This window comes from Astyanax mexicanus, chromosome 11 (genome assembly GCF_023375975.1).
Source record: "Astyanax mexicanus isolate ESR-SI-001 chromosome 11, AstMex3_surface, whole genome shotgun sequence".
Lineage (NCBI taxonomy): Eukaryota > Metazoa > Chordata > Actinopteri > Characiformes > Acestrorhamphidae > Astyanax > Astyanax mexicanus.
In genome coordinates, this window is record NC_064418.1 from 4,781,935 (window position 1) to 4,794,525 (window position 12,591).

The 12,591-nt window shown below is 35.6% G+C and overlaps 1 protein-coding gene across 2 annotated transcripts in view; it reads right to left on the reverse strand.

Moving 5' to 3' along the window:
• Positions 1-1,399: 1,399 nt before the first annotated feature.
• The window catches only part of klf12b (Kruppel-like factor 12b), a 71,022-nt gene continuing 59,830 nt past the window's right edge, over positions 1,400-12,591 (reverse strand). For both annotated transcript variants that reach the window (XM_007227785.4, XM_007227784.4), the window contains exons 5-6: positions 8,211-8,368; positions 1,400-6,636 (exon numbers count right to left, since the gene is read on the reverse strand). In XM_007227785.4, the coding sequence (XP_007227847.3) occupies positions 6,455-6,636; positions 8,211-8,368 (340 nt within the window). In that variant the 3' untranslated portion in view covers positions 1,400-6,454. The remainder of the gene's footprint in view (positions 6,637-8,210; positions 8,369-12,591) is intronic.

Consider the following 12,591-nt stretch of genomic DNA (forward strand, 5'->3'; position numbering starts at 1 on the left):
GCCTTTTCTGGAGCAAGGGCTTCTCTCTTGCACGGCAGCCTCTCAGTCCATGGCGATGTAAAACACGCTTGACTGTGGAGACTGACACCTGTGTTCCATCAGCTTCCAAATCCTTGCAGACCTGCTTCTTGGTGATTCTTGGTTGACTCTTGACCATCCTGACCAATCTCCTCTCGGCAGCATGTGATAGCTTGCGTTTTCTTCCTGATCGTGGCAGTGACACAACTGTTCCATGCACTTTATACTTGCGTATAATTGTCTGCACAGTTGCTCTTGGGACCTGTAGCTGCTTTGAAATGGCTCCAAGTGACTTCCCTGACTTGTTCAAGTCAATAATTCGCTTTTTCAGATCCACACTGAGTTCCTTTGACTTTCCCATTGTAGCTTTTGTAGCTGAGTCTAATCACTGGGTCAAATGAGCCCTATTTAAATGGGCTCATGAGAAGTCAACAGCTGTAGTCAATCAGAATCACTTACAAGAAGTGAAGAGGCCATGACATGAAGCTAATTTGATTGACACAACTCGCTACATCACCAAAATTGACAAATTTTGTTGCTGTATGTATATTTTTGACCCAGCAGATTTGGTGACATTTTCAGCAGACCCATAATAAATTTATGAAAGAACCAAATTTTATGACTGTTTTTTGTGACAAACATGTATGTGTTCCGATCACTCTATCACAGAAAAATAAGAGTTGTAGAAAACTCAAGACAGCCATAACATTATGTTTTTTTACAAGTGTATGTAAACTTTTGACCACAACTGTATATATATATATATATATATATATATATATATATATACATATACATATATATATATATATATATATATATATATATATATATATATGTATATGTATATGTATATATATATATATATATATATATATATATATATATGTATATGTATATATATATATACATATATATATATATATATATATATATATATATATATATATATATGTATATATATATATATATTGGTTATTCAGACTGAAATCAGATTGCTGTGTTGGGTGGAATATGCAAATTCACTTACTGTGCTGCAGTTAGTACTGGTTTTACTGGTGTTTTGGTTGTACTGGGAGAAGTTTTTAATTGTTGAAGAGATGGGCGTGTTTACACTGCTATAATACATGGTTTAACTGCGTCTCAGACCGTCTCCTAAAGCAGTTCACGTGATTTGGTATAATTCTGATTATATATTGGGTGATATATTCAGGCTTTAGAATGGTCTCGAGTGGTGTAGTGGTCTCAATGGCTGCCTCTATATCGCTGGTTCGAATCCCGGTCATGCAGCTCGACATCAGCTGCCAGAGCCTCGAGAGAGCACAATTGACCTTGCTTTCTCTGGGTGGGTAGATGGCGCTCTTTCCCCTCATCACTCCTAGGGGACTTTACATGTGTCGGATGAGACATGTGCTAGTCTTTAACCTCCTTGTGTCGAGGCATCACTAGTGATGGGGGATATACAGCTGAGTAGCAGCTGAATGGGTGGGATAATTGTTAAATTGGGAGAAAAACAGGAGAAAAATATAAACAAAGTAAAAAATATATATAATTAAAGAACGGTCTGGATATTTATGTTAATGATAAAGTCACCTGATACTACTTACTGTAATTTACATAACAATGTCATAACAAGGTCATAACAAGGTCGTGTTTAGTGGGCATTAATACAACTAACAATGTAGCTGATTTATTATGTGTTTGGAAATTACTTATGAACCCCAGATCTCCAGTTACTTGATGCACTATTGCAGATGCTAATAAATACAGCTAATAGCACATAGAGGATTAATTAGACCTGCTATTAGAAGTGTTGGGTAATATTGAAATCCATAGATTAAATCAATTTAAATAAAATGATAAAAAAAATCTAAAGAACAAAAGGGAATGCAATGCTGATGGCTCTTAAATACTGTTTAGAGAGGAACATTCATTAAAGGAGGTTGTTTTTCTCTTGATTTAGCAAAATACCGCTGTTACAAAAAACACTTCATCAAGTTATTATTATTGTATTATTATTAATATTATTATTATTATTATTATTAGAAATGGCTGAACGCGGACGGCCTTGGCAGATGCGGCAGCGGCTCCTGAACACTGTGTGTGGACTACGACTGTGCATTTCACTGGCTTGTTTAATCACATTTTTTTTTTATCTCCATCGTATAAAGTGTGAGATGTGAGTGTCCAAGATGACGCTGTACGCTATATCAACAATAGGCCAATAGGTTCACAAAGCTCTCTGCAAAAAAAAAAAAAAGCATTCTGCATATGTATAAAGGTAATCCCTTGAATTACAAAACAAATAAAAAGACCTATTCTCAATAGGTATTTACAGCCTGTAAAACTGAGTAATAACTTTCACTTTCACATATATTACAACATTTCAAAAGATCTCTTTGTACAGAAAATAGTCATATGCAGATGAAGTGCCCCACATCGCAGAAAAAACAAAAATGCCTCAGAAAACAAAACAATAAAAATACATTATAAGATGATAAAGAAGATACACTGGTGATTAATGTTGTGTCTAAATGAAAATAATTCATTTCATATTCATTCTTCATTCAAAAACAAGGTGCTGATGATATGCTTGAGCCCATATACCACAGGAAACACGCATGTGTACACAAACTAAACGATACGCAGCGATACAGCAACAACAACAAGAACAAAAATAGAACGTAATAATGATAATACTTTAGAACTCAAAGAGCAGGAGACGCGGTTGGTCGTGTTGAATTTCTAATGGACACATTCCTTTTACAGCATTTCCACAAAACTGATTCTTTTTGACCTCGATTTATTTGAGATAGGACAGATATTTCATCAGCAGTGTGCATGAAAATGTGAGTGTGTGTGTGCATGTGTGTGTGTAAATCTGAAGATGTATCACTGAGGCTTGTACTGGCCTATTGAAAGTGCATCGCTGGTGGAACAGAAAGCCACAGAACTAAAAGATGAGCCGTTCACACGACGTCTGCTGTCTGTGTGACCACATGCCAGTTTTACATTGGGCAATGTGATGCATTTAGGAAAAATATGCAAAATAATAATAATAAAAAAAAACTTTTATCTCCATTTTCTTCTTTTTGCATTTTTCATTTTTTGACCTAGCCAAAATCTGGCAGCTGTTCTTCATATTATTTCAAACTCTCGAGATGAATGGACCAATAGAAATGCTTTGAATATGAATAAAATTGATTCATATAATGCACATGGACTTCCTCTGAAATATAAGGCTTTCCCTGCTACTATGAAGTTGCTATTTTAGAGATACAAGCTTTTTGCGTTTCTACTGAGCACCTAAGGTGACATCGTGTTAAAAAAATAGAATGCATGGCCATGACTTATTAAGGCTTAGAACCTAATGTGTGGGAACAAGATAATTAAGGCATGGGGCAAGATCCTAATGTATGGGGATTATATCATTAAGGCATGGGATTGAGATCCTAATGCGTGGGAATGAGATATTCAGTTTCTCCATGAGAATTAATTTACAGAAAAGCATGCGTTATTCTCTTGCTATGACTTAATTATCTCATTTACATGCCTTAATAATTTGTGGCCACAACTTAATTATCTCATTCGCACGTCTTAATGATCTCATTCCCACGCATTAAAAAGTCGTGGCCACAACTGAATTATCTCATTCACACACCTTAATTATCTCATTCCCATTTCTTAGGATCTCGTTCCCTCGCCTTAGTTATCTATTCTAATGCATTAGGATCTCGTTTCCATGCCTTAATAAGTCATGGCCATGACTTAATTATCTCATTCACAGGCCTTAATTTTCTTGTTACAATCCATTAAAATCTTGTTCCCATGCCTTAATTTAATGTGTGGCCACACTTTTTTCTTTCTTTTTTTTTACACGATGTCACCTTAGTTGTCCCGTACATATTATCTGATATTTCATATTCAGTTAATGTAGTGTTCATCTTTATCTTTATAATTTATCTTCTGGTATAAATGGACAAACATACCATCATTATATAAAATAACCTCACTGATGTTCTTCTTTTTTTCTTTTCTTTTCTTTTCCAGCCCAATAAGAATATATGAATATATAAACCTCTATATTATTAATCTCTTATTTCTGAATAATTTAATTAGCCTCTATTCTTTATCAAACTTCCATGAAGTGACTGCCCTCTAGTGGCCAACTTGTAAAATAGCTAAAACTGCTAAAACCACATAACACTTACTAGCTTGTATATATATGGTGTTTAGTGTACCAATTTGCAAACCAGAGGGTCTAGAAATGATTGTATGTCTTTTAAAATCACTATTAGAAGTCAATTTTTAAATGTATGGATGTGTATTAATGCATTAGTTAATGCATTTAAACACAATACGATACGATAAGAGGACTGAGAGTAACTTGTAATACTTGTAATACTAACAAAACATATGTTCACAAGTTTAAAATGCCAAAAACTGATATTAAACTGAATTATCTCTGGAGAATCAGATGGGTATAAAAGGGGACAAATCCAGCTTCATTTGGGGAAACCCTGCTGCTCTGTACTGATTTACATTTACACTTAAATCAACTTATTCCAACGCAAATCAAATCCTACTTGTGGTTGAGACTTTTTTTTTTCATTTTTTATACTGAATGTCCAAAATGTCAGAGCTACAAATCCATTACAAATATAGAAGATTCTGCAGTATAGAAAACCAAGTGGCACTGATAGAAAGCCAAAGATTTGTCCAGTCCATGTTTTTTTTTTTTTTTTTTGTAAGAAAGCCCTCTGACATCAGAGCAGACTCCCCAGTTTGCTCTTGAGTGAGTGTATTGCTCTCCTGGCGTGTATTGTCTGTTCAAGTACAATAAAATATAAAAAAACAAAGGATCACACAATCAAATCAAAGGCCAACATTAGTACGATTCTGCTTGTACCCCAATTTACTGAACTAAAAAAAAAAAACCTAAAACTAAAACAAGATGGGCATTCAGCAGTGAAACATCCGTGAAACATCAAACATGGTGGAGGTTCAGCGCTTTCTCTGTATCCTGTATCTGTTTTAGGAAGGGGTTGCTTTTGTGTTGGGATGTATTGACTATAATATAATATAATATAATACTGTTGAGAGCACACTGCTGTGCTGTTGATTCCAGGGGCCCATCCTATTCCAAGCTCTCAGCTTTCAAAGTTTCAAAGTAAGAATAATTAATATACAGAAGAGGGGGTACATAATGGAAATAATAACAATAATAATAATAATATTAATAGAAAAAGCAAAATAATAATCTCATACTGAAACGTCTATGTATGGATCGTGTACAATTGCACTTAACTCGCTGATCACAGAACAGAATGCACCAATACGAACCGAAGGGGCGGGGAACCTGAAGTGTCGCCAAAGTGGAGTCCTAAGGCCCGCCTAAGAGTCCATAAAGCCGCGCGTACTCCACACACTTCAGTGCCTGTGCTTTGAATATCCAAAAAAAAAAAAAGAAATATTTTCTCGTTTTTGATGTAAAAACCAACATCAGGACGAGGAGAACCAAAGCGCACAGCCACAGTGAACTGTGAGTCGATATATGATGTGTTGCCTGCTGTGTGTGTGTGTGTGTAAGTGTGAATGTAATCTCATTCGCTGGTTTGCTGATTGACCTGTGGTAAAGACCTGTGGGAAGAAAACAAAAAAAAAGAAAAGAAAAGAAAATCTTGGGCTTCTGGACTGTTGTGGAAAGAAGCTGTTCCACGAGCCCAGGCAGGACATCAGTGTTGGCAACAATACTGTTGTTCTTGTTTCTGAAGGAGCTTAATCCACAACTGTTCCCGCTCCACCTTTGTAGCCCGATTGTAGCCCAGGTCCAAAAAAAAAGAAGGATGGTGTGAACGCAGCCATTATGTTCCGAAATTCTGAAATTCTGAAAATTCTCAAAATTCTTAAAATTCTTAAAATTCTCAAAATTCTTAAAATTCTGAAGTTCTTCACATTGTCACGTGACGAGAGGAAGCAGCCGTTTTGAACAACAAAAACAAAAAAGAAGATGCCGAACAAAAGAAAATTCAGACAAACAAACTGCAGACAGAACAAACTTCACTCAAGGACCAGCGAGCAGCTGCCCGAGTCGAAGAACATCCATCCTGAACACCTTTGAAAAGAGACCCCAAGTCTGTAGGCCAACCTCTTCCTTCCTCTTCCATCCTCGGGGCGAACCCTGTTCCAGCTCCTCCTATAAAACCTATTTATTCTTCCCTCTTTCCTCTTTCTCTATTTCTCCTCAACCAGGGTCCGGGTCACAAACATCTACCCATCGTCCAGCCCAGCTGAACGAGTACAGGGGGAGAAACCCAGCTCCCCCCGCCCCGGCGTGCACGCGCGCAGGTGTGTGTGTGTGTGTGTCGAAAGAGAGAGAGAAAGTGTGTGTGGGTGGGTGGGCCTTCTTTTTGTGTGCAAGTGAAGAGGACCGGGCTCACACCAGCATGTGCCTGCGGCGGTGCAGGGCCAGGTGGTCCGAGCGCGAGAAGCTGCGGTCGCAGTCCGCACATTTAAAGGGCTTGACCCCCGTGTGCTTCCGGTAGTGCCGCGTCAACTCGTCCGAGCGAGCGAACTTCCACGTGCAGCCGTCCCACGTGCATTTGTATGGCTTCTCACCTGCGTGAGAGAAAAAAAGACCAGGTAAATTATTTTTTATCTAATTATTCAAATGTACTAATCTAATGGGTGATTTTTAACTTATAGAAATTTTTGGCACCTTCTCTTAGTATAAACACTCACTCTGCTGTTTGAGAATTTGACAGACGCACCTGATGCTCATTCTTACTCAATCTCTCTCTCTCAAATCGTGCAAAAGCAAAAAGTGCAAGTGTTTTCAAATGAAAGTACATTTATTTGATTTCACTTCGCTATTATTGAACTGAAATTCGCTTTTATTTATTTTTATACAGTACTGTGTAAAAGTTTTAGGCACCAAAGCAAATTACACTAATCCATTTATCTCAGCAATATGAGTGTTTTAACCTGAAAAAAGCACCACATATGATTTAAACAGACGCATAAAGTATGCATACAGTAAAACATAAGAAGGAATTCTAATTTTTAACTAAGTATGTTATATCCTGTGATCCAAGCTGAAGTGTAGAGATTCCAGATTTCTCCTGGATGCTCCTCGCCTGAGCCAGCATGTGTATATTATGTTCAGTTCCGTCAGCAGCTCACCTGATTCACCACATTTACTCATTTACCAAACCAGGTGTTAATTAATATGACGAGAACTAGAAATAACTCTATTAAACTATATTACACTCAGATTAAGAGATATTAGGAGATGTTTTAAGGGCTGTTTTTTGTGAATTTGCTGTTTGTATTTATTGTAATGCTAAGTTAGTGTTTTACTGAGATAATAAACACTTACTTCACAGATAAGAAGCTTTATCTTTACTGAAAATCCCACAAGTGCCTAAAACCACAGTACTGTATATTTAAAAAACATCAAAGCACAATGCTAGTTAGTTCTTCAATACAACTCCCAGTGAAACCAGCGGTAAAATACACACACATCTATTAACAACAAATCGTGACAAGATGTCGTCAGCCGGAGAACTACTTGAAGGTACTGTGTCTATAAACAGTCTCTTTTTTAACATTTTGAAGTTCTCAGTGTCACGTTTTAGATGTGAGCATCCTCTGAACTCTACTAATGAAGTGTGGAGCGACTTTGAGCTTGTTAATAGTGTAAAAATTAATAATTTTAGTGATTCCTTTGCTTGGACAATGCTATGCCCCTATTACTAATATTGTATGGCTGTTCTAAGCATCACCTAAAAAAAAAAAAGAAGCTATATTTCGAAATGCTGATGGAGAATGGAGGTAGACTATTTGAGAAAAGTTTGTACTTGCTATCATGATTCTCTACAACCCAAGTTGGAACACACTGGAGTTCTCCTTTAACTTCTATCTTTTGTGGATGGATGGATTTTTCAAAGAAAAAAAAAAGAATGTTTCCCTCCTGTTTTCCTCCTCTATCCCACTATTTCCCTTTGGCTTCCTTTAGGCCCTGCCTAAGTTTTTTATTTATTTGTAATTTTTTGCCTTAAACTTCTATGTCCTCGATTGCTAAATGAACATCATTATTTGTAAGTCGCTTTGCATAAAAGCGTGTGTCAAATATACTGTAATGTAATGTAATGAATTAATAATTTGAACATGCATCTCTTTGTGCGACTTACCTGTGTGTGTCCTCCGATGTGCTTTCAGGTGGGAGCTCTTGGTGTAAACTTTATTGCAGCCCTCAAAGTCACACCTGTGAATGCGCCTCTTCTTGGAGTCTGGTGATTCGGACCGCCGAGGGCGTCGCATGCTCTCAATACTGAATGGTGACATAGAACTGAAAGAGGAGAGGAGAGGAGAACGAGTCAGCAAAAAGCAAATCTGTAAAAAACTGTACTACACAGAGCCAGACACTGAGTCAGCAGAACTCTGACCTACTCTAATCAGCTGGAGGTGGACTCAGCACTGCTTTACTTTACTCTTAACTGATGCTAGAGCTCACTGCTGCTCCAAAGCGGAGTATTTATTAAGCAGCTAGCTGTATATAAAAGCTTAGTGTGAATTTTTGTATTATATATTTTTCTAAGGATTTACTACAGGTGTGATATATCATATCGTAAGCAATATTATACGACAATATACGACTATATGGCTTTTTTGCTGTTTTTAGCAAAAGAAAAAATCACACTCTTCTCATTTCCCATTATATATCTATATTATTATATTTTACTTTAATCCTGGATATATGGAGATATTTGGAGTGCATTATTATTAATATCATGACTGATCATTTTGGATCATTGATTTCTGTTACAAATCTGATAAAAATGTTTGTATTTTTTAATATCTCAGTCAGGAATGTGCCATATCATATCGTATGCAATTATAACATTTTAATTTTAACCCTTGTGTGGTGTTCGGGTCTGTGGGACCTGTTTTCATTTTTCATCAAATGATACAAAAAAAAAAATTCTAACTCAAACTCATTGGCATTGGCTCATTTTTTGTGAAAAACATATATCAAAACACATTTTCGATAAACACACACTGTACACCCCCCCCACACACACACACACACATTTATATTACATACAGTATGTTTGGCCAAGGGCTAATAAACATTGCTTCATTTGTAAATTTGAAACTAAACAAATGTTCTACTCATATCTTGAGTTTAATTCATTTTCTTTTACATTTTATTAAAAAAACGAATAAAAAAAAGAGTAGCACTTTTTAAAAGAAATGTAACATAAGAAAGGTAAAGGGCAAATATTAACCATGTGAGCTGTTTATATTGCTTGCAATTTAGGTGAAGCGAGCATGTGTAAAGCATTTTAATGTAAAATTGCTTAATTTTGCTGAATTAAATACAAATAACAAAGTAAACGAGTAACAAAAATATGAACACCACACAAGGGTTAATTTTGTTGCAGCAGTGTATTTTTAAAATATATATTTTTTAATTGAGTGTTTTGACATATTGCCAGAAGTATCGTTATCGCAAAAATACCATTAAAATTGTGATATAATTTTAGGGCCATATCGCCCACCCCTAGGATTTACGAAACACCAGTTAATGAAAAAATGATAAGAGTATCATACAAGAACTCTACATATTGGTTAGACTATGCTTCAAGTCCGAACAGGCCTATTTTATTTGCAATACTTATTTATATACTGTAAACTAAACAAGAAGTGTGTTTACATTAAAACAATGATTATGATTTATGAGTATGAGCATGATTTTAATTCAGCAACTGATGTTGAATGAAGTGTTAATTATTTATCTGCAGATGCAATCAAAGCATACAATACTAATGATGCAATTAGAATAAAACATTTCAATTATATCCTGCTGATTTTGTGTAGCACTAAACAAGGTCACGGTTGGACCCGGTATATTCTCACTAATCACGCTCACTCGGATGCAGATGTTTTTTTATGTATTTAGGTTTAAAGGTCATTTGGTGCAAACAACATAGAATTTTAATGAGTTGATTGTGCTTGTATTAATTAACCAGTCTTTAAGGCAAGTGTCACAACCAGATCCTCCATCTGTTATAATTAACCCCAGAGACGGGGTAAGCTGTAACATTTAAACACACTGTTTATACTGATGATTTGTTTATTATAGGTAACAGCTAAGATTTTTTTTTTATATATATTAGTCATTTATAGGGAAGAGCAGGCAGGTAGCTTGTATAAAACAACAAACAAATCATTTTTTTCTACACTTCAGTAAAAAAAAGTGAACTGAAAGCAAAACGCACTGATTGTGTCCCACTTTTACCTACTTATTACATACAACAAGTGCAAACTTACTCTGGAAAAGGTCAGACATACAAAGTATATATATATATATATATATATATATATATATATATATATATATATATATATATATTTACAGGGGTTGGACAATGAAACTGAAACTCCTGGTTTTAGACCACAATAATTTATTGTCCTGACGGACAGTTCTGGTGGAAACAGGAGAGTTGAGGGGCACATTGAATTCTGCCGTGATTTGTTCAGCCGTGGTTTTATGTTTTTTGGATACAATCCGGGTTAGCACCCGAACATCCTTTTCAGGCAGCTTCCTCTTACAGTGTCCACAGTTAATCCTGTTGGATGTGGTTGGTCCTTCTTGGTAGTATGCTGACATTACCCTGGATACCGTGTGTCTTAATGCATCACAAAGACTTGCTCTCTTGATCACAGATGCTCCAGCAAGACGTGCACCAACAATTTGTCCTCTTTTGAACTCTGGTATGTCACCCATAATGTTGTGTGCATTGCAATATTTAGAGCAAAACTTAATGCTCTTACCCTGCTAATTGAACCTTCACACTCTGCTCTTACTGGTGCAATGTGCAATTAATGAAGATTGGCCACCAGGCTGCTCCAATTTAACCATGAAACCTCCCACACTAAAATGACAGGTGTTTCAGTTTCATTGTCCAACTCCTGTATATATATGTGTGTGTGTTTTTTATGCCGATAATATGTTGTTATAAACAATATCAAGATCTTTTAAAGACCATAAAATAACTCTGACATAATGAGAATAGAATATCATAACAAGCATTTATACCCTTTTAAAGACAACACACTTTTAATTAATTATAGTTTGGAAAATATATACTTTTTTTTTACCTAAACACATAAAAAAAAATAAATGCTGGTGTTGATCCACTGTGTTATAACAAGTCCAAAGTCAGTGCAGTTTTGTTTTCCCTCAAAATCTTACAGCACTCCATGCTTCCTTCTGCTGACAACTTGTAGATGCGCATTTCATTTTCCAACAGGACTTGGCACACTGCCCACACTGCCAAACGTACTAGTGGGTCTTATATAATATTCACTGATTTTTGGGTTTTCATTGGCTGTAAGACATAATCATAATCATCAACAATAAAATAAAAAACGCTTAAAATAGATCACTCTGTGTGTAATACATCTATATACTATATATTTAAGTTTTACATTTTAAACTGTATTACTGAAATAAAGTAACTTTTCAATGATATTCTAATTTTTTGAGATGCACTACTAGTACATAGGGATATGTCTACTACAAGTCCAATTTATTCAGTTTATTTATACTTCTGTTAAATCAATAATAATTGTATATTTGACCATTCTATCAGAAAAGTGTACACAAATACTGTAAAGCAGGAAAAATGTACGATATTTAGAGCTACACTTTAACAAACACTAGATGGCGCTCTATAACTGATACATTTCAACTGAGCAAAAAATTAAGAAGCCAAAACTGATCATTTCTCTCTATCTGAAACAGCCACTAGTTTTCCACTCAGAGCATCTTGTTTTTTTCTGTGTTTTTTGTGTTTGTTATCCCCTAATGATGGTGTAATTAATAGGCTCTGGTCAGTCTTTTTACATCAGATCAATATTTGATAGCACCACATCTCTAATGGACGTGAAAACAGGAAGTGTTAACACTTTATTTCCACTCATGTTTGTGTATGCCTGTGTTTGTGATGGCAGTAGATTAGAGAAATAGTTAAATAGTAGTGCATGTGAGTGTGGGATGACTGTGGGGTGACTGTTTATCATTGATTGAACACTACTGGAGCTGACAGCAGAGCCACGTCATCGTGTGCTATAAGTGAAAAGGATATACAGCCTGAAAAAATATAAGAAAACACCTAAAAATTATGAGTTACTTTGATTTTTTCCAATTGAAAACCTCTGGAATATAATCAAGAAGAAGATGGATGACCACAAGCCATCAAACCAAGCTAAACAACTTTAATTTTTGCACCAGGAATAATGGCATAAAGTTATCCAAAAGCAGTGTGTAAGACTGGTGGAGGAGCACATGCCAAGATGCACGATATTGTGATTAAATCCAGGATTATTCCACCAAATATTGATTTCTGAACTCTTAAAACTTTATGAAAATTCTTTGCATTGTTTTCTTTGCATTACTTGAGGTCAGAAAGCTCTGCATCTTTTTTATTATTTCAGCCATTTCTCATTTTCTGCAAATAAATGCTCTAAATGACAATATTTTACTTGATATTTGGGAGAAATGAT